The sequence below is a fragment of the Parus major genome, chromosome Z, assembly GCF_001522545.3.
Source record: "Parus major isolate Abel chromosome Z, Parus_major1.1, whole genome shotgun sequence".
In the NCBI taxonomy this organism is placed as follows: Eukaryota; Metazoa; Chordata; class Aves; order Passeriformes; family Paridae; genus Parus; species Parus major.
Window position 1 is genome coordinate 62,446,347 of NC_031799.1, and position 20,795 is coordinate 62,467,141.

General features: G+C 44.4%; 1 protein-coding gene across 4 annotated transcripts in view; it reads left to right on the plus strand.

The window, feature by feature from the left end:
* Nucleotides 1–1,744: 1,744 nt before the first annotated feature.
* IPMK (inositol polyphosphate multikinase) overlaps nucleotides 1,745–20,795 on the plus strand; it is a 63,864-nt gene continuing 44,813 nt past the window's right edge. For 2 of the 4 annotated variants that reach the window (XR_001525296.3, XM_015652295.3), the window contains exons 1-2: nucleotides 1,746–2,098; nucleotides 6,190–6,275. Coding sequence is in view for 3 of the 4 variants with exons in the window: in XM_015652295.3 (XP_015507781.1) it covers nucleotides 1,873–2,098; nucleotides 6,190–6,275 (312 nt within the window). In the remaining variant the exon portion in view is untranslated. Of the gene's footprint in view, nucleotides 2,099–4,585; nucleotides 4,650–6,189; nucleotides 6,276–20,795 lie in introns of those variants that run through there. The other 2 variants (XM_015652296.3, XM_015652297.3) reach the window with 2 other exon arrangements.

Sequence of the window (20,795 nt, forward strand, 5' to 3'; positions counted from 1 at the left end):
GTTTGAAATGTCATCTGTTTTCCTGTGTTTAGACGCAGATAGCTGAAGTGCTTCACATCTTTGCAGAGGGAAATACCTTTCTGCAAGGCTCAGGTTGGCATCCAAATCGTGGCAGTTACTGCTGTCAAGACTGGGAGCCTTCTCTCTGCCAGACACACACACTTGTGCTTTTTTTTTTGGTTGTTTTTTTTTTTGCTGTACGTCTCACTAATTCTTGTGCAAGAGTTGGCTAATCTGTGTTATTTCTCTCCTGTGCCAGCACCCCCCTGGGAAAATTCATCATTGAGTATCTGAAGACAGGAGCTTACTTTTGCACCCATCTGGCTTCTAATCTTTAGGGCTGGACAGTAATGACTGATGAGAAGATGATATCAGGAGGGAGAAATGTTTTCTACCCAGCCTTGTTACTTCAGTAAGGATCCTTCAGTACTTCCTGAGTTGCAATCCCTGTCTGCAGAACCTTATCCAATTAAGAGTGTAAAACAAACTGTTCCGTGAACAATGAACTAAGAAACTCAGTTTTAATAGATTTATGTTTTGCTCCTTTCTCTCACTCTTCAAGTCCTAATTCTCCCTGTGACAGTCCTGCTTTTCTGATACTCTAATTTCCCCAGTAAATTCCTTAAATTGCCATCACTTTACCTAACCACCTGTCACATCTCCGGGCTACAGGATGGGGAAGAGGTGGTAAATAGCCAAGCTCACCATATAGAGGCTTCTCTGATGTCAGTGCCAATTCTTGAATATGCATCAGGCCATTTTATAAAACCTGGGAAAACAACCTATATCTGCTAAAATATTTTTAAAATAATTTTAAATTTTAAATAATTTTCCTGTCTCTGGCCTTTTTTTCCTGTTTCTGTGTCCTACTAATACTAAACAGAACTTGAGACTGGCAGATATCACAACAAAAGTGCAGATTTAATACTCACAGAGATCTGCTAATTTTATAAGGGAAAGAAACAGCAGAAAGAAAAGGCAGTATTTACAGGCTGCTAAATAGAGCTGATATGAGCCCTAGTGAAGTGTTAATGAAGTTTCCTAGCCAAGCTTTGGGGTCCTGAGAGTGACCATACGTATCTTCCTCTGTCCATGGGGAGGTAAGATTTGAATTTAGGGATTAATCTGTTATCCAGTTTAATCTGGTGTTGGGCCAGGTGCACTCATCTCCAATGCAAGACCAGCACGTAGAGTGTGTGAAAAAGTTCTGGTTGAGGCTGCTTTAAGTGCTTTGTCAATTTTTATACTGTTCGCATAGCTCGGTTGGATTGCACTTGCCATCTCCGATCTGCTGGAGAGAAACTGAACAAACCCCGGCGTGACGACAAATTTATTTAAAAACGGAGAGGTTTCGGTGGTATTTCAGGTTACCGACAATCAGTGGAGAACCACCCCTGCCCGCTACCGCACGGGTCTGCCGGCACTAGAGGGGGAGCAAGGGCTGACGGCCCGGCCGGGGGTGCGCGCGGGGTTAGGGTCCCCGGCCGCTCTGCGGCTCGGGGCCAGTTCGGCGGTTGCGCCGGGCCCTGTTACCCTCTCCAGCGTCCGCTGAACAGGCGACGCCCGTCTAGGCCTTCTCCCGGGGCCGCGCCCCACGCGGCGCCACCAAGGCCACCCTCACCGTCACCAGAGCGGCGGTCCCGCTGCGAGTCGGGCCGGGCCGGGCGGCGGAGGCGGAGCCACGCCTGGGGCGGGGCGGTGGCAGTCGCTGCCCCCGTGCGGGGTGGGCGGGCGGCCCGGTGCGGGGTGATGGAGTTGCGGGGCCTCGCTGTCCGCGCCCTGATTCGCAGGGCCCGTTGAGGTCTGGTCGCAGCCGCCGCCAGAGCGCGGCTACCCCCGCCCGCCGCCGCCAGGCCCCCACACCGCCGGGACATGGCCACAGAGCCCCCACGGCCGGCGGGGCGCCCCGAGGGCGGGCGCGGGAGCTGCGCAGGCGGCGGGCGCGGCGAGACGGAGGAGGCCGAGGCCGCGGCCCAGCCAGTGCTCAGCGCCTCCCCGGACTCCGCGGCGGCGGGGGACGGCCGACGGCGGGCGCTGAACGGATGCGTGCCGCTGTCGCACCAGGTGGCCGGGCACATGTACGGCAAGGATAAAGGCGGTGAGCGGCGATGGGCGCGCGGGGAGGGGGCGGCGGGCCTGGCCGGATCACCTGTGAGGGGGTTCTTTCACTCTACCCCACTCTACCCTCCGTTTACCTGAATTCTCACAGACCGGCTGTGACGGATTTGGCTTCTATTTCCCTCACGCCCCGGCGGCTCCGTGGCTGGCGGTCGGTGAAGGCGGCAGTGACGCCGGGGGGCGAAGCGGAGGACTCGCCGCCGCCTTTTCCGTGCTCTCGCCGCTGGGCTTTGTCCGCACCTGTCCGCTAGAGGTGCCGCAGCAGCGCGGGTGGTCGGTGCTGGGGCTTGGGGTAGTGCTGAGGGATCGGAGCCTCCCTGGGAAGGCCGCAGGTGCAGGGGGGAGGGTAGCTCCCCGCTACGCACAGGCTGTGGATGGAGCGGTGTAACCGCTGCCAAATTTAATTATTCTGGTGCTTTTCCTAAATGGCATTAGTCTGTCAAGACGTGATAGTTATCAGGCACCCTTGAACCGAATGACTTACGCCGTTTAGCTTCATTTTATCAGGCACTTTTTTAAAAGTGGGAATTCAGGTAACAGCATGCTGGTTCCCTCAGAACATATGTCAAAAACGTGGTTTATCTAACGAGACCACCTGAACCTGTGGCCACCGGAAACTTCAGCAAATTATTATTATTAAGCTATTGGTTAAGCTTGTTTATTTGATGATAAACCTGAACCAATGGCTACGAAGTGATCTAATAATACAAATACTTGAGGATACAGCATTTTAAAATATCCCTTCAGCAGCTCTAAATTTCTATTTTAATCCCATGTTGAAGAGTAAGGTGTTGGCCCTTCTGATGAGGGGCCTTTTAGATTAGGCAATGGTCAGTGCCAAAGCAAATGGCCAAGTTAATGTTGCCAAATGGCATTTCTCGCCTTTCTAGGATGTTACATTTGGGGCAGTTCTAGCCTCTCAGCCAAACGGAAGGTGTGCATCCGTTCAACTTGCACCGTGCCCTTTGAGAGGACCTATAATGAGTACCTACTAGTGTATTGCCTTTAAACCCAGGTGGTAGGAACTGCCCCTGCTGAGTAGGCCAAGGGCTGAATTACAGAACCCTGACAGCCATCAGTGAGTGCAATTACAGCACTAATGGCACTGTGAGTTTGTCTTATCTACAGTCTGCATCCATGGTGTGCCTTGCTGCAGATAATCTCAAAAAAAAAGTCATTCTCCTCTTTGCACCTGCCAAGGGCTGAACTTCAGATCTTTTTCAATCATCACTGACTGAAATTAACATCAGTAAGGGTGCTATGAGTTTGTCTTACCTACAGCCATGGCATGGCTTGCTGCTGATAATCTCCACACAGAAGTAATTCCTGTTCCTTGCCCCAGCTGCAGACGGTGCAATAAAATGTAGATGGGGGTCCATTGGATCCTTGAAGATGTATGTGTTCTGTGGTCATACATCATAGCATGAGGTGGGATCAGGCAAAAAAAGGCCTACTTCAGGGAGAGCTTCACCTTTGGTACATCAGTTTTACTGCAGTTAGATCAAACAGCACAGGTGATCATCTATATTTTGGGTGCCACTCCAATGGGTTAGGTGTAAAGGTAGCTCTACTTGGGCAAGACCAAGACTTTTCTGAAGAGGTACCACCATGGTTGATGATCTCATCTTAAAAACCATTTAATGTTGAAGTGAAGACCAAAGTTGCTCTGGTACTCACAGCTCTCATTTTTTTAACTCGATTTTCCTTTCTATTCCCACATACAAACAGACAGAGGACTTGAAGGTATCCAAAGTATTTTTAACTCTTATTTTTTTAGTAAAAGTACACTGTAAAATTTCTCCTGAATAACCTTCCTTTTCCCCGTTGTTTCCTGTGACTCTTAATGCCTTGCAAAGAAAGGGTTCTCACAGACTCTCTGCATGCATGTGTAGACGTTAGGCTTCTGTGTATTGTGACTGCCCTTTTGTTGAATGCTGTGTGCAGTAGTACTTCCCGCAGATAAATTGTGTGTAGTAAGTAAAGTAATGACTTTGGCTTGTGGCTTAATTCTGTAGGTGGGTGGAAAGAGACACAAACTGGTGGATATGTCACCTTATAGAGGTGACCTGCACCTGGCAGGAGTTTGGTGGTTTGGTGTCTGTATCTGCAAAATGCTGGGCTCCAAGCCATTAGTAGGATTCTGTAGCTAAAGGGTCCATTCTCCTTCAGAGTGACTTGCTTGCTCATTTTGGAATGGTAGCAAGCTTTGTGACCAACAGCCAGAGAGAAATGTTTGTGTGAAATATTTCAGGATTTTATTTTCAACATAGTTCTGTTGATACATAAGAAATGTTAATTTGCTTTTTCATATATTAAAACAGTCCTATTCCCTATCTGTGCTGAAAAATCCTGGGAAGCCTACAACAGGCACATGACCAACATCCATATGTTAGTATGATCTGCAGGTGATGATATCTCTGTTTCTTGTTGTAGATCAGAGGGAAGGTTATGGAGTTTTCGTCTTTGTGGTGAATGTTGAAACATGGCTCTGGTTTTCAGGCCTCCCCCAGTCACAGTGACAGAGCAGTGCAGTAAGTGCTCTAGTCCGTAAAGAATGCAGAGAATGAGGGAACTTTAGATGTCAGTTTATATAAAACTCTTCAGTTTATATGTATCAACCCAATAGTGTATGGATTCTGCTTCCAGGAATCTTTTCCTGGTCTTTCTACCTTCTAGATTGTCTGCTTATCAAAGCCAAAATACAGATTTTTGAGGAGCATGTGTTATAAAACCTATTTTAATGTTTAACCTATTTTATTTTAATATGGTTGTTAACAATTTGCATTCCATTGAAGTATTTGGTGCACTTTGCAGAGTGGTTGCAATGCAAAGGGTACAGGGAGGGGAACACAAGCTGCTGTGTCTTGAAGATGTGGTAGTCTGCACATGTATGGCAATATTTTTCTAGTTTTGTAAAGTATATAAAATCCAACTTTACGCAAGAAACATGACTTGAGAGCTGTTTTACTCAAATTTAAAAGCAAATCTTTGGCATAGCAAACTATTGAAACAACAATTCTAAGTCTGGTGGTTGTTTTAAAATAAATATCTTGGTCTCTAAAGATTTTTGTTTAGTTTCCAAGACTGCACAACAGAGCCCATTCATAGGTAATGGTTTTTAAGAGGGATGCAAAGCTCCTGGCTCATTTTTCTGTTTTCTTACATGGTAGTTGAAAATAGAATCTGTTTTGGATGCAGTTGACATTTTTGCTACCCTTCTAAGCAAAATGAATTCCTATCTGAAAAGCCAGAAATTAATCCTAGGAGAAAATTTATTTTCCAGAAGTGGGATTTTGGTTTACCCTTGCACCTCATGATGAAACACAGTACACATTTCAGAGGAATGCAGTTACTTTTCTCTGTTCTTGCTTACATCCATCTCTTGAGTATCCTCAGCTACTCAGTTGCATTTCTTTTGCAGGTATTCAGAAATACTGGTGACTCGAGAGTCATAAGGCTGTTTCATTAGGGTATTTTGGAGGGTTTTTTTGTGCAGGCTTGATGAAGGTGTTGCTGGGATGAAATTCTGTACTGTAATTATGGGTGATACAAATAGTAGCATCTGATAGCTTGGAGTGCTGTAGGGATGCTACTTCTTGTTGTAAAGACATATTCTATCTGTGCCAATAGTATAGATGTACATCTACAGGACATTTATTTCTGTTCTAGTAGTGACAATGCATTAAATGTGGTACTCCTTTAACATCTTGGCATTGTTGCAAAACAATTTATGGATTATTTAAAAAGGGAATGTCTATGTAATCTTCTTAATGATGGGGTTTTTGGCCAAGTTTTAATGTCAAATCCCAGCGCTGTGTTGGCCTTGGACAGAACTACACCCAGGAAATCATTCGATGGGTAGAAATAAGAGGAATGCAAGGAAACCTCTGCTAAGAGTTATATTTAGGAGTGGATAATTTTTTCTCTACTGTGTACAGTGGAAGCAGTACAGCTTTTCAACAGGCTGTCCTTGATGGTGAAGTCACTATTTCTGGGGAATAAAAAAAAAAAAGCAAAAAAGAAAATCATACCTATTACAGCTAAGCCCTAAAGGAAATGCTTCTCTTCTAGGCATACTGCAGCATCCAGATGGAACTGTCCTGAAGCAGTTGCAGCCGCCACCTCGTGGTCCCAGGGAGCAAGAGTTCTACAACAAGGTGAGGGTCCCACAGTGTGGGGAAGGCTGGCTTGCTCCAGGTGAAATGAGGGGTGTGCTTCCTGTAGAAGTACATCCTTATCATTTGCAGTTGGGAAAGTGCAACCTAAATACCCTGCCATGGTATCTGTGTGTTCTCTAGAACTTCCTGTTCCTTGCACGTCAGTCCTCATGCCAGACCTACTTATTCATAGGATTTAAGCTTGCTTATTTGTTCATAGGACAGAAAACTTTCACAGCATCTAAGATTTTATTGAAAAGCCTTATCTCCTGTCTATGTTTAAAGGGTTGTGTGTTTGATCCCAACTTTTTCATATAGACGAGTCTTCAAAATTGCTTGCATCTAAATTGAGCATGTTTAACTCTTCTTCCTAGCCTGCGTTGCTGCTAGAAATATTGCTCTGTTCACTGTATTAAAACTCAGTTCCTTGAAAAAGTCAATAAAAATCAAAACTCTCAAGTTGTTTCAACTTCAGTGGTTGTATTTTTCCTATTGCTCAGCTTCAGTTTGTTTTATCAGTAACTTTAACAAGTGTAGACCAGGAAAACTGTTGCTTTCCTGTGAACAGTTCTGGAGCCTGCTGTGTCCTACCTGCCTGTGATAGTCTGTCATGTGGTTTTCTTGTGTCAGATTGATATGCCATGCCTTTCCATGGCTTATTAGGTACAAAGAACTGTCAAAATTTTGATGCTTGGTGTAAGAGGAGTCTTGAGATCCTCTACTTGTTATGGCTTGGATTTTGGTGGGTTGGTTTCTTTTTCCCTAAAAGGGTATTTATTTGTTACCAAAAGACCTTGCAGATTTTTTGAAAATGTCTCATATAAACAAAGCAAGGTGCTTTAAGTGAAGAGTGTGTTTGCCTAGTAACATTATTTGATAATTCTTATGATGGGACAGAACAGCAGCTCTTGAGTTACTAGGAGCCAGCTAAATGTAAATATTTTTCTATGTTTCTCTGTGACTCTTATTGAGATGAGGTTAAGAAATATGCTGTCCAGCCTGACTGGTAACTTGAGTAGAAGGAGAAAGCTTGGAAAGACTCCTTTGGGCACCAGGCTACTTACTGTGCTGTGAAATCCTCAGGCAAAGACAGTAAGGTGCTATCTCTGCCTAAAGCCAGCAGGTAAGAGGGGTAAGTTCATGCATTGCTTGGACATGAACTCTTTACATCAGAGACTTTACAATTTTGCTTGTTTAGGCTTAGACTCAAGCCATAAGCAAGATCCTGGGCAAAGTCTTTGAGAAGGGTGTGTCTGTAACACTTATCACTGTGCTGTGAAGAAGTCAGGTCTCAATACTAGTAACTTCCAAAGTAAGCTTCTATTCTGTCTTCTAAGGCCTTGCTGGGTTGCTTCCAACTCTGAATTTTTTTGGTTATAAGCCATCTTGGAAAGGGGTTAGGCAATTCCTAAAAAATACTAGAGAAAGGGAAAAATGTAGACATGATTGTGTGTGCACTAGAAGGCTTTTTAGTGGGAGAAGGGAAGGAGAGTATGTGCATGTGTATTGTATTGGTGAAAGTACAGGAGAAGGGTCTTGGGGATTTGTTGCTTTTCAGTGATTAACTGCTGTCATGTTTACTCTCAGGCAAAAACTGTGTGATGTGGGCTATAGACGTCTAAGCACTACATATTGTTGTTGTAGGATAATAATTGGTCTGGGTTGGGAGGTTCAGGATAAGGTAGTTTCACATGCAGCTTGAGCTCATCCAAAAGCTCATAGTTGCCAAAAGGGAAATGCCTTTCTTCTCATTCCTGACATTTACCTTATACCATGATAGTGCTCTTTGGACATTTCTGTACTGATCTGACCTATTTAAAAGATGGCAAAGCTTCCTTGTCTTGGTAGTCTTCTGGCAGTTTAGGTGACTAAGCTGGCAAGCAATGGGAACAATGGCAAGGCTGCCCTGTCTTGCTGACTGAGTTCACCCATCTTGTGAGCTATAATCAGAGAGACATTATCACCTTGGAGAAAGCTGATGAACCTCCAGAGATTGAGGTTTTTTACCTCTCCTTGAGCCAGAGAGTTGTTCGAAAGGTGGCCATGTACAGGAAATGGTGAGAAACAGTGCAGAAATGAAACAAGTGAAATAAGACTGATGAGTCTCAAGCTCTCACTTCGTTAGGGCAAAAGAGCAGGTTGGTTGGTAAGATCAAAGCAGGTGGTTGTCCATTAGTATATGTGGATTAATTGAAACTTTTTTTTAAAATTTCTGCCCCTGTTTTCTCATACCTGCTTAGAACTGTTTTGTCTGTAGGTAGGTGAGTTATTGCTCCCTTTTCATCCCACCTTATACTAGCATGAATAAACATTAGTGTCCCAGTACCTTAGTCAGAATCAAAGGGTGTTGCTGCTGGAGATGAATAGATCACACAAAAACCCAGCTTGAGGTGTGGTGAAAGGAAGAGAAAGCTTTATTTCTTCTCTCAGAATTTATAGGTTTCTGACCATGGCCAGGGATTGGATAGTCAGGGTAACACCTATCCCAACTGCACTTCTGTGAGAGATGTCCATCACAAGATGTGTATCAGAAAGAATGTATACATATCTATGCTTACAGTTACTGTCCTGGGAAAGTCTTTAGAAAACTATGTCAGCAAGCTCAGAAGCTGAGTTTTCAGGGCGACAAAAGGGGGTATCTTTCCTTCTGGAATAGCACACTTCCTCATGTGAAATAACTGAGAAGCTCTGTAGTTTACGGTAGCAAGAAGGTGAGCACGTCTAGTTTCAACTGCATGAGTCAGCTGGAGAGCAGTTATCGCAGATCTGGAGCAGAAGTGTCTTCCAGGAGATAGGAAATGGTATTTCAGTGTGCAGTCACGCAGAATCACAGAATGACTAGACTTCAAGATTGAGTCCAACCCATGCCCTAATACCTCAACTAAACCATGGCACTGAGTGCCATGTCCAGTCTTTTTTTAAACACATCCAGGGATGGTGACTCCACCACCTCTCCAGGCAGACTATTCCAGTATTTTATCACTCTTTCCGTGAAGAACTTTTTCCTAATGTCCAACCTAAATTTCCCTTGACACTGCTTAAGGCTGTGTCCTCTCGTTCTGTCAGTTGCTGTCTGGTGAAAGAGATCAACCCCCACCTGACTGCAACCTCCTTTCAGGAAGTTGTAGAGAGTGATAAGGTCACTTCTGAGTCTCCTTTTCTCCAGGCTAAACAACCCCAGGTCCCTCAGTCGTTCTTCATAAGGCTTGTGTTCCAAGCCCCTCACCAGCCTCATTGCCGTCCTCTGGATGCGCTCAAGCATCTCAACGTCCTTCCTAAACTGAGAGGTATAGATGTACAAATCACACACAGTGAGAGACTTCTCCAGGGTCAAGCTGTTCAGATATAAGCAATTTTTTACATAGGTAGAGGGAGGAAGAGACCTGTTTTTGTCGCCAGCCATGGCGTGCACATAGTCGGGGAGGGAGAGAGAGAGAGAGACTGGAGAGGGGAGAGAGAGAGACTGGAGAAGGGAATAACAGAGCAAGTTAAGAGAGGGTGGAGAGGGGAATGAGGGTTAAGAGAGATGCAGAAGTTAAGAGAGCAAGAACTAAGAGTTAAGTTCTTGTTACAATACATTATTGTTGTAGTCTGCAACTGCAGGATCAGGCCCAGGGGTGTTATTTTCTGGGAACCACCATGTAATACAACGAGACAGGCCTCTGTTCATGAAACCATTTATTCAGCAGGGGAACAACTCAGATCCAAAACGGAGAGCCCCGAACAAAGGCAGGGCAGGGGTTTTTGAGGGACAGAACTCTTGAGGGTCTCCACCTTTAAGGGCGGAGTTCAGCGTCAGGGACCACTAGAAACACAACAAGGGAGAAACCCCCAGGGACTCAAACCCAATCAGAACTCCTGGGCCACCCTTCACAAGGGGTTTGGGGTGGGACAACTTCATCCAGGGCTCACACTGCCCATCCCTCAACACAGGGGGTCAAAATTTACACACTTGGCTTACAGCCATGCCTCTCACTTTAACAATGGTTATCTGAAACTAACTCTTTGCCTCCCTGAGGCACCTCACAACACATTATATCCTTTTCTATAGTGAATATTCTGATTCCCAGAAACCAACCACTACGAGACACACGTACCAGAGAATTTACATATAGCCTATAAGAACTACTACATTACCATACAGTGTTACATTTTAAACTCTAATAGCTACCTTTCAAATTCTTCTCTTCCTGCTTTTGATCTTTGGATTTTCTATCAGCAGAAGGATATTGTTTCATCAACAAAGATTCTCCTTCAGCTGGCTAGGCTATTGTTCTTTGTTTATATAGTAACTAGCACTCAGTATCTTATGACTCAAAGCTAGCTTTCATTTCTCTTTTGATTCTAGACTTCATATTTTCAGAATCCTTTGCTAAACAGTCATATTCATAAGGTTTCCCTGTTTCATCTTCCCCAACAAGGGGCCCAGAACTGGACACAGAACTCCAGCTGTGGCCTCACCAGTACTGATTACAGGGGAAGAATGGCCTCCCTGCTCCTACTGGCCACACTATTCCCGATACAGGCGAGGATGCTGTTGGCCTTCTTGGCCAGCAGAGCACACTGCTGGCTCATGTTCAGCCAGCTGTCGACCAGCACCCCTAGGTCCCTTTCTGCCTGGGCACTGTCCAGCCACACCTTCCCCAGCCTATAACACTGCAGGGGGTGATTGTGGCCAAAATGCAGGACTCAGCACTTGGACTTAATAAACTTCATCTTACTGGACTTTGCCCATTCATCTAAACATTACAGGTATCTCTGCAGAGCTCTCCTGTCTTCCAGAACTACACATGCTCTCAACTTAGTGTCATCTGCAAATTTACTAATGAAAGACTCAATACCCTCATCCATGTCATCAATAAAAATATAGAACAGGACTGGCCGCAGCACAGACCCCTGAGGGACACCACCGGTGACTGGCTGCCAGCTGGATGCAGCACCATTCACCAGCACTCTCTGGGCCTGGCCATCCAGCCAGTTCTTAACCCAGAAAACCGTGCTCTTGTCCAGACTGTAAGCTGCCAGCTTTTCCAGGAGTTTACTGTGGGAGACAGTGTCAAAGGCCTTGCTGAAATCCAAATAGACAACATCCAGAGCCTTTCCAGCATCTACCAGGTGGGTCACCTGGTCATAAAAGGAGGTCAGATTGGTCAAGCTCCTAAACCTGTGCTGGCTGGGTCTGATACCTTTGCCATCCTGTACATGCTGCATGATGACACTAAGTATAAACTGTTCCATAACCTTACCAAGGTACTGAGGTCAGGCTGAATGGCTTATAATTGCTAGGATCCTCCTTCCCACCTTTTTTGTGAATGGGTGTCATGTTGGCCAGCTTCCAGTCATCTGGAACCTCACCAGTGATCCAGGACTGCTGGTATATGATGGAAAGCTGTCACTAAAGGACACAAAATGATTCACACGAACACTTTTTCAGTGTTAGAACAGGAAACAGCCAACCTTTATTCTCTGACTCCAGTATTTATAGATTCTCGACAATGACCAGGGATTGGATAATTAAGTTACCACCTTCCTAATCACACTGGTCATGCAAAAAGTCTGTCAAAAGATGTTTCTTAGAAGGAGTGCATAAACATCTATGTTTACAGTTACTTTCCTGGGAAAGCAGCTACAATTATGAAAAACAAGATCAGAAGACTTAATTTTCAGGGCGACAGCAGCTTCACAAGCTTATCTGCCAGTTCCCCCATCACCCTGGGATGGATCCTGTCTAGTCACATAGATTTATGAACATCCAAGAGGCTTGGCAGTTCTCTGACTGCCTCCTCTTGGATAACAGGGGGACCATTCTGCTCCGTGCCACCATCTACTAACCCAAGTCCTAGTGCTTGTGAGCTGAAGGCTGCAGGGAGTGTGTCATGATAGGTGATAATGAGGCATTAAGAGACAAGTTTGACCAGAACTCTGATATATTTAACAGGTGACACCAGGTAGGTAAGTCTTCTCTTCTGAAGCTGCTGGATTTGATTGCAGCTCAATGCATGAACACTACAGAGTAAAACTCTTGTGTCAGTGAGTCAGATGTTTTTTACCTTGTTACTGGTGGCTTATTTTCTGTTGAGCCTGACACTTAAGTACTTACCAGTAGAGCCCAAACAAAATGGGCTTCCATTTTGGAATGGAAACTCGAGGAAGACATGTGCTGAAAGAATACTAACAAGTGATCCAAAACTTTCTCAGAAGTGCGTGGCAACTGAATTTTGGAAGAATTTCACAGGTCGCTGTCAAATCTGGAAAATTTCTGAAGCAAATCCTTCTCGGGCTGCTGTCAGGTGACCTTTCTGTTTTCTTCATACTGTGTTTCCCTTTATCAGTCAAAAAAAATGGATTATTATATAAGAGATTATTTCAGCAAGTAAAGCAAACTTTTATCTACTATAACCCTATGTGTCATTCTCTTCTGCTAGGGAAGAGGCTTGCCATGTGTTATGAGGGAGGGGAAAAACAGAGCATGACATGATAAAACATAGTAGAGTAATGAACAGTTTCTACTGGTTTGTTAATAGCTTACTGTGCACTGCTTAACTTCTTATTGGAGTGTGACTTTCTAGCTGTAATGTCCACTTGCTATTAAGGTCTGTAAATCTGAGTGATTATCTAATCAAAATAATAACATTTTTATTTGATTAAACTTAATAGATTAATTTTAATCAAACTAAAACAAAATTATTTTTATTTCTGCAAACTCCCTTTCTGTACCTGGGGGCATGAGCTTCTTACAAACATTGCCTGCATAATCATGGAGTGTTTCACTTCACTTGGTATTCTGGTACTCTTATCTGTGTGAAAAAAAATACGAAAACTGAAAATGAAACTAATTGAGGTGTAAGGGTGGTGTTTATTTAAGGGCTAGCTACACTGTTGATCAGTCGTTTCTGTGTAATGGCAATGCTTTGTCAGAACGTGTAGGTCGAGGTACTCCAAAGGACTACTTTTAAAGGGGTTTTGGGAGGAGGCAATATACAGTGATGTGGAAACAGGAAAATAGTGTTGTTTGAAAATGAAGTCTTTTCAATTAGAGAGACTGAATTGGTAAAATACAGTGTGACCTTATGGCAGCCTGCCTATGCAAGCATGCTAAGACATCCAGGGAAGTGACCTGCTCCTCAGTGTGTTTTGGGATTTCGCTTCAGCCTGATTTATGCCAGGGCTCATTTATCCATGCTGAAATGCTCTGATTTAGTTCAGCGGTTTAGTTCTGATTTAGTCCTTCTGACAGAAGGAGGAAACCTATCAGCACTCCTATGGTGATCTGTTGCACCAGGTGAGTTGAAAAATGTGAGAATAGGGTCCTTTGAAAAAGTTAATGCAGCCATTGTATGAGGTAGCCCGCTGCTTAGCTGGGTGTGGAGCTCCTGTCTCAGCCATGCCAGGCTGTACTCCAGAGCACGCTATGCTAGCATAGCTCTGCCCTTGCATTTCAGAGCTCTCCAGCACAGGGCTTTCCTTAGTTTGTCATGTCAAGAATGTAGCATTGCAGAAACTGTTGTCCTGTAGAGAGGGAGGATGCTGGAATGTCAAGCCTTAAATAGGGCAGCTGCTTTTGTGGGCACTGAAAGAGAGAGACTGGGCTGCAAGGAGGGGATGCTGCCCGTCTGAGATATGGTGAGACCCCATCTGCAGTGCTGCCTCTAGCTCTGCGGTCCCCAATACAGGAAAGACACAGACCTCTTTGAGCCCAGAAGAGGCCTCCAAGGTGATGAGAGGGCTAGAACACCTCTGCTATGAGGAACGGCTTGGGAGAATTGGGGTTGCTCAGCCTGGAGAAGAAAAGGCTCTGGGGAGAGCTTACAGCTCCTTCCAGTTCCTGAAAGGGCTCCAAGAGAGCCTGGAGAGGAGGGGCTTTGGACAAGGGGGAAATGGCTTCTCACTGCCTGAGGGCAGGGTTAGATGAGATACTGGGAGGAAATTCTTCCCTGTTAGGGTGGTGAGGCCCTGGCATGGGTTGTCCAGAAAAGCTGTGGTTGCCCCTGGATCCCTGGAAGTATTCAAGGCCAGGTTGGACAGGGCTTTGAGCAACTTGGGATAGTGGAAAGTGTCCCTGCCCATGACAGGGGGATGGAACAAGATAGCCTTTAAGGTCCCTTCCAACCCAAACCATTCTGTGATTCTATGAAAACTGAGGAAAAGAGAATTTACAGTTGTTATCTTTGTGACTGTGGTTTCCTACAAGCTGTGTGTTAAGCATGAAGAGATGGAGTATTTCTTAATGTTTAGTGGAACAAGAGAAGGTTGCTGTATTGTTTTGAAATGGCTACTCTCACTTCTGATCTTGGCTTTCACTCAGTACGATTGTAAACCTGTTACTGTGTGTAACTGTGCTTGAGCATGGCCTACTGAAGTTTAAATTTTGCTAGTGGATCAGCTAATAAACTGGGATTTTGTGCTTAACAGATCAATAAATGTTCATGTAAAGTATTATTTGGATTGCTCTTCAGTTTTCCTGTGGTGACTGCATGACATCTGGGGGATGTGTAGTACACTTTCCCTCTGCCTGCTGAAAACTGTCCTGAGAAAGCTCCTGCAGCATGGGCAGCTTCCAGTGGATACCTTTATCTTTTTCTTTTTCCCTGTTTGGTTGTGCATCAAAGTTGTCATAGTTGGTTCTAGTGGTGTTGTTATGTCATGGCTCCAAATAACATAGCTGCAGTGGCATAAGGTTCCCAATGCTAGTGTATTGCAAGTCGTACCCAAATTCTCAGCTAGTTCTGTCCCAGGTGCAAAGGTGATTTTAGGGAACTGGAATGAAAAGGTGGACAGGGTTTCTCCCACACCCTGGTAACCTCTTACCCCTGGCCAATGCTTGTAAACCAAGGGAGTTGATTAACTGCACACAGCATTGTGAAAAGATAATTCAGCTAATCACTTGGCTCTTATGGTTAACAAATCTTCCATCCTTGCCCAGTTAGTGATAGCTGTTAACTGCTGTAGCAGTAGAGTTCAGGGTTTGAGTCCTGCTGACATTGAATATGAATGCAAAGGAGTTGTTACCAGTGAATATAGTAGAAAATGTTTTTCACTCTTGTTATGTGTCCTAAAAACAAAGCCAGGATATAAAAGACGCAAATAGCTCTGACATGTAAAAGAGATTTACAATGATTAGCTGAGAGTTAGGCACTTGAATGCTAGGAAGGAATGGTTTTGTGGTTGCCTACACAATTGTTCTGAAGTTTCATTGGATGCCTTGAAATGCAGCTTCTATAAGGCAATGACCTGTGTTTGTTTTGCTTTCCCTCAAGAACTCACTAGCTCATTTAAAGCCTGATACAAGAATGGATATTGTTTGTGCAACTTATGTTATCTCTTTTTTAACAGTCAGTCTTAGAGTTTGTAACCAGGGGATAATGTGTGAAACCCAGTTACTAATGTTTCTGAAGCCACAATTCATTGTGCTTCTGAGGTTGCAGAGAAGAAATGTTCTGGAATTGTGCCCATTTGGACCATTAGCAGTAATCTTACTGTTTTATTTATTTTGTTCTCAATTACCTGCAGCTCCTGGGCTGTGTCTTTTCATTCCTGCTTGATGCTTGCTTCTTTTCTGCAGTATCTAATTTTAATTAGTATTCCAGTAGCTTTAGGCAGTGCAGTGCAGAAGACTTGTGGTGATTTCCCCCACTCTCCATGACATAAAATGAAGCCAAGAGTCTGAAAGATGGATTTTGGCCTGAATTTGCACAGAATTGCAAGAACTGACTCATAAGGCTCAGCTCCCTTTAAGCCTATATAGCATAAATCATGATAAGGCAGCCTGTGTTCCATAAGCTGTTCTCTGCTACTGACAGGGAAGGGATTGGGGAGGCAAAGTACGTCTTATTTCAAGATAAGTTATCCTATTTTCTACGCTCAGTTAAGTGTTTTTGTGCTCTTGATTTAGATGATTATCCTTGGCTGAAAAAGGAGTGGATGATGGCCATTGTGCTGCTCTTGTGTACTAAAATACCCTTATCCTGTGATCAAACCTGGCTAAGGTTTTGATTTTTGGTCTTGTATGAACAAAAGTATAGCATGGCTGGTTTTCTTAACATCCTATTTTGGACATGCAATGCCTTGCCCTTGCCTTTCATTACTACGGCATTTGGAGCTGTAGCTCAAAAGGGTCTTCGGCTGTGCCTCATTCTGGTACATCTGGATCTGCCACATTAACAGCAGTGTTACTGGTACTGAAGTGTACCAGTGTAAATTACCTGTTAGCACACATAGTGAGCATGTTCTGATACAGTTCATTCCTGCCCTTTGCATCATTCCTCTGCTGAGGAATTGTCTAGAAGGGATCCTGTTTTGCTGGGGAAATGAACAAACCAGCATGTGAAATTGCCTCTAAACCACGAGCATGGACATATGTGATAAAAGGAACGACGTAGTAATTCTTAACTGATGAGAAGAAAACAGCTTTTTGAGAAAGTAGTGAAATATTTGAAGCTGGTATTCAGATCTTTTTTGATACGAGGAGTTGTCTAAGAGAGATAAAGGATGAAGTGTAGCTGTAAGAATCTGCTGAGTTCCTACTACTGTTCTATATATACTTTTTTTGTACTTCACTATTAAATGACTGGACAATAAGGAAATAAGGCAGATTTTTTTGGTTCTTGCACTCTGCAGCAAAGACAAGTTTGGAACAAGTTTTCCACACAGTAGAAAGTTAGCCTAGAAGGGTCTGGTGAGTGTCTGTTTGAGTGCTCTTTGAGAATTGTGTATCACGTAATAAACCACAACTGCTTTAATAAATCTAAGAGATCCTTTTAAAAGGGCATTATTGCAACTTGATGCAATTGTGGATCTACTGGGTGGAGTTGGGAGCAGACTGAGTAGACTTACAGTTTATGCAAATAAGCAGGAAAAAAAATCCAGTTCTCTTAGCAACCTGATTTTGAGGAAGATTCCTTACAAAGAGTAGATCTGGTTGGAAATGAGTGAAAATGCATAGTTGTAAAGTGCACAGTATGTTAAATTGAATTGAGACCCAGCAAAGTGGTCCTGCTCTGCTGGAGGGTCATGCAAGTACTTTATCAGTCTGGATCAAATACTATTTAGACTTCAGTTATGAATGTTTCAGAATATGGATCAATTTACTAATACATGTTAGTGTTACACAGAAAATACTTTGTTCATTGTAAGTTCATTTAAAAGTAAGATATGGTTGGTGAGCTGACAGAATGAGATTTAGGAAAGTGTTGGTTGCCTACTTGAAAGAAAAACAAAATAAATTCAGTCTCCAAAATAATTCTGTTTTACAGATTAAAAAATCCAAAAAGGCTTGTAACGTGAGAATATTGTTGATGATGTACTTGAGGGAAGGGATGCCATCCTGGGGAACCTTGACGGGCTTGAGAACTGAGCCAGCCAGAGGTCAACAAAGAGAAGTGCAGGGTCCTGCCCCTGAGTCAGGGCAATTCCAGACACACCGACAGCTTGGATGGAGAAGGGATTGAGAGCAGCCCTGGGAGAAGGACTTGGGGATGATGGTTGTTGAAAAACTCAGCATGAGCTGGCAATGGGTGCTCCCAGCCCAGAAAGCCAATGGAATCCTAGACTGCATCCAAAGGAGTGTGGCCAGCAGGTTGAGGGAGGGGATCCTCCCCCTCATCTCTGCTCTCTCCTCACCTGAAGTGCTGTACACAGTTCTGGTGTCCCCAACATAAAAAGGACATGTAAGCATTGGACCAGGTCTAGAGAAGGCTATAAAGTTGTTGAGGGGACTGGAGCACCTCCCCTGTGAAGACAGGTTGAGAGAAAGGGGACTGTTCAGCCTGTAGAAGACAAGGTTATGTGGAGACCTCATAGCACCTTCTAGTATCTCAAGGGGCCTCAAGGTAACTGGAGAAACACCCTGCATCAGGAACAGGTTGCCCAGGGAGGTTGTGGCTTTCCCAGACTTTGTGATGTTCAAGGACAGGCTGGACAAGACCTTGAGCAATCTGATCTAGTGGAAGGTGTCCCTGCCTATGGCCAGAGCTTTGGGACTACATGATCTTTGAGTTCTTTCCAACCCATAACATCCTGTGATTCTGCAGTTCTATAAATGGCAGTTAAAATGGTATGCCTTGGCCTGGCACATGGACAGTGAGCCAGCTTCAGGTGCTCAGAATATGGATGCTAGCTTTGGAGCAAGCTGCAGGCCCCATGGCTTCTCAGTCCTGCCTGAGAGCTAGCCTGAGAAATTCATAGGAAGATTTCAAAACAATCCTCAGAGACAGAAAACAACTGCCAGGTGCTGTTTGTCTGTCCTCTTGTTTTCCTTGCAGGAGAAAGTCAGGAGGTGGTGTATATCACTGACCAGTGATAGTGATGTAGCAGTTAACTAACCAATAAGAGTTTCCTTTCTGTACTTTCCATGGACTAATCTATAAAATAAGCCTAAAGCAATAAACTAGAGATTCTCCTGATCTGACTCCCTTGAGAGTCTGTGTCGTTCTTTTCGCCTTTCCTAATTAGAACGACATCAGGAGGCTGTGGGACAAGCTGTATGCTGTCACTGGTGCTGGGGAGGGTATGGAAATGTGTGTAGGACTATGGTAGTACTGTCTCTGATTGACTGAACCTACCATCAGTCTGCCCCAGTATGGTATTTGGTGCAGTACATTCTTTCTGTGGGCTTCTGCAGCATGGACAACTTCCAATGGATATGCTTCCTCCTGCCCCCACCCGCCTTTTGCTGTACATAAGAATTGTCATAGCTGGTTCTAGTGGTGTTGCCATGTCATGGCTCCAAATAATACAGATGCTTTTTGCAGTCCTAGGAAAAACAAACATGCATCTGTCAGGACTTGGTTCCCGTTTCTGTCTCTTTGAAATGTAAAATTAAATTTTGCTTGTTTTAAGTATTTCAAGATTCTTCCCAGCTCTTGTTCTCTCCCACTCCTCTGTGTAAGTATTCAGATGGTACTAGATTGCTTTCTGGGGAAAAAAAAAATAGTAAGGCTGAATGTTCTCAGAAAGTGGGACAGCCATACTAGCCTCATTTTGTTGTAGCCTGGGCAGTGGTCCGGGTGCCACACCTTTCCCAGAGAAATGTCCTTGGAAGGACACTCTCGGGTGCAAAGGCACTCCTTGCCCTGCCTAGAGTGATTTCAGCTCTGAGCCCTGAAAAGGGCTGTTGAGTAATTGCAGCTCTTAGGTTGATATCTGGGTGACACAGAAGGAGGGACGGGAGCCTCGTGTGGTGTTCCACAAGAAGCTTTTATTCTTGGCCCAGGGACAAGGGGAGCTCTGGCAACTGTGAAGGGGTTAGGGTCCAAAGACTCTGGATAGTCAGAGGGAAACAGGTGTTTATATAGGAGCATCAGGACTAGTCAACTGAGGGCTCAGGGGTGGAGCAAAGGGGAAGGACCAGTGGGGTACGTAAAATTAGCATGGGGTATGTAAAATTTGCATGGGGTGCAAGGCATGCTGGAGGGGTGACTCCTTTTGTTGTTTCAACAAAGAAGGAACTCACCTAGGAGCTTTCCCTCAAAGGGAGAGTTGGGGATTCTTTGTTAATTGGCCCACCACCCTCCACATGTCCCCCTTTCCTTATTTACTGAAAATGCCACGCTTAAGCCCTTTTAAGGCAAGGTAAAAGTTGCCTTAACTTTTAAGTTAAGTAAAACAATAAAAATCACTTAAAGAACCCAGAGAATGTTGTTTAAGAGAAAGGTGACCCATTTGTTGAGCCCCAAATGTCCGAAGAAGTAGATCATGTTCACACTGGGAGTAGGCATTTCTGAGGGAGGTGCTTCTGTTGGGGAATTAAACAAAATTTGTTAAGTCATTAGGGAGGGAGGAGGGGTTGTTCTTCTTCTTTTCACTTCTCCACCCTCCTCCCCTTCCACTCCCTTTATTTATTAAAATAAATTGTGAAAAGGTGGTGGGTACAGGGTGTAGGGAGGTTGGGTTAAGGTTAAGACAGAAGAGATGGAGGAACCGGAGTGTGGAGGTAGGTATACAGGTAAATGGGCTTTGGGAACATATCAGGGGTCAACAGGTTTGTGGGAAGTAATGGGGGGCATAGCAGCAATGGCCAGATCATGTCTGGCCTGTGGCAATGTCCAGTTCAGGTTTGTGTCTTGTTTGAGATCTAGTGATGGGATGGTTGGCTCTGAGTTGTGGTCAGCAGCAACGTCTTCATCTCCAGGCGGAACTTGTTTGATCTATAGGTTGGTCTGTGGCTAACTTAGAGACTTTGTTATTGTCAGAGGGGGCAGTGTTTGCAGGGCCTAGGTCTGGCTTTATGGCTTTCCCTGGGAGCCATTTGGGGCCTGACGGAGTTGACACACAAGTCTATCCCCTTGTGCTGGTTTCGCATTAATTGATTTAGTAAGGAGTAACAAAAACACCCACAGAAATGATTTCCTGAGAGAAGCTGCTAAGAGCTTCCTCTGTGCCTGGAAAAAAACAATAGCTGGCTAGCTCTGAGAATTGGCATCCTATTAAACCATTTAGAAGCTGGATCTGCCTCTGTGAATTCCACATTTTAAAAACAGGTAAGCCTGGGAAATTCTCTCTCTTGCTCCCAGGATCAAAAAG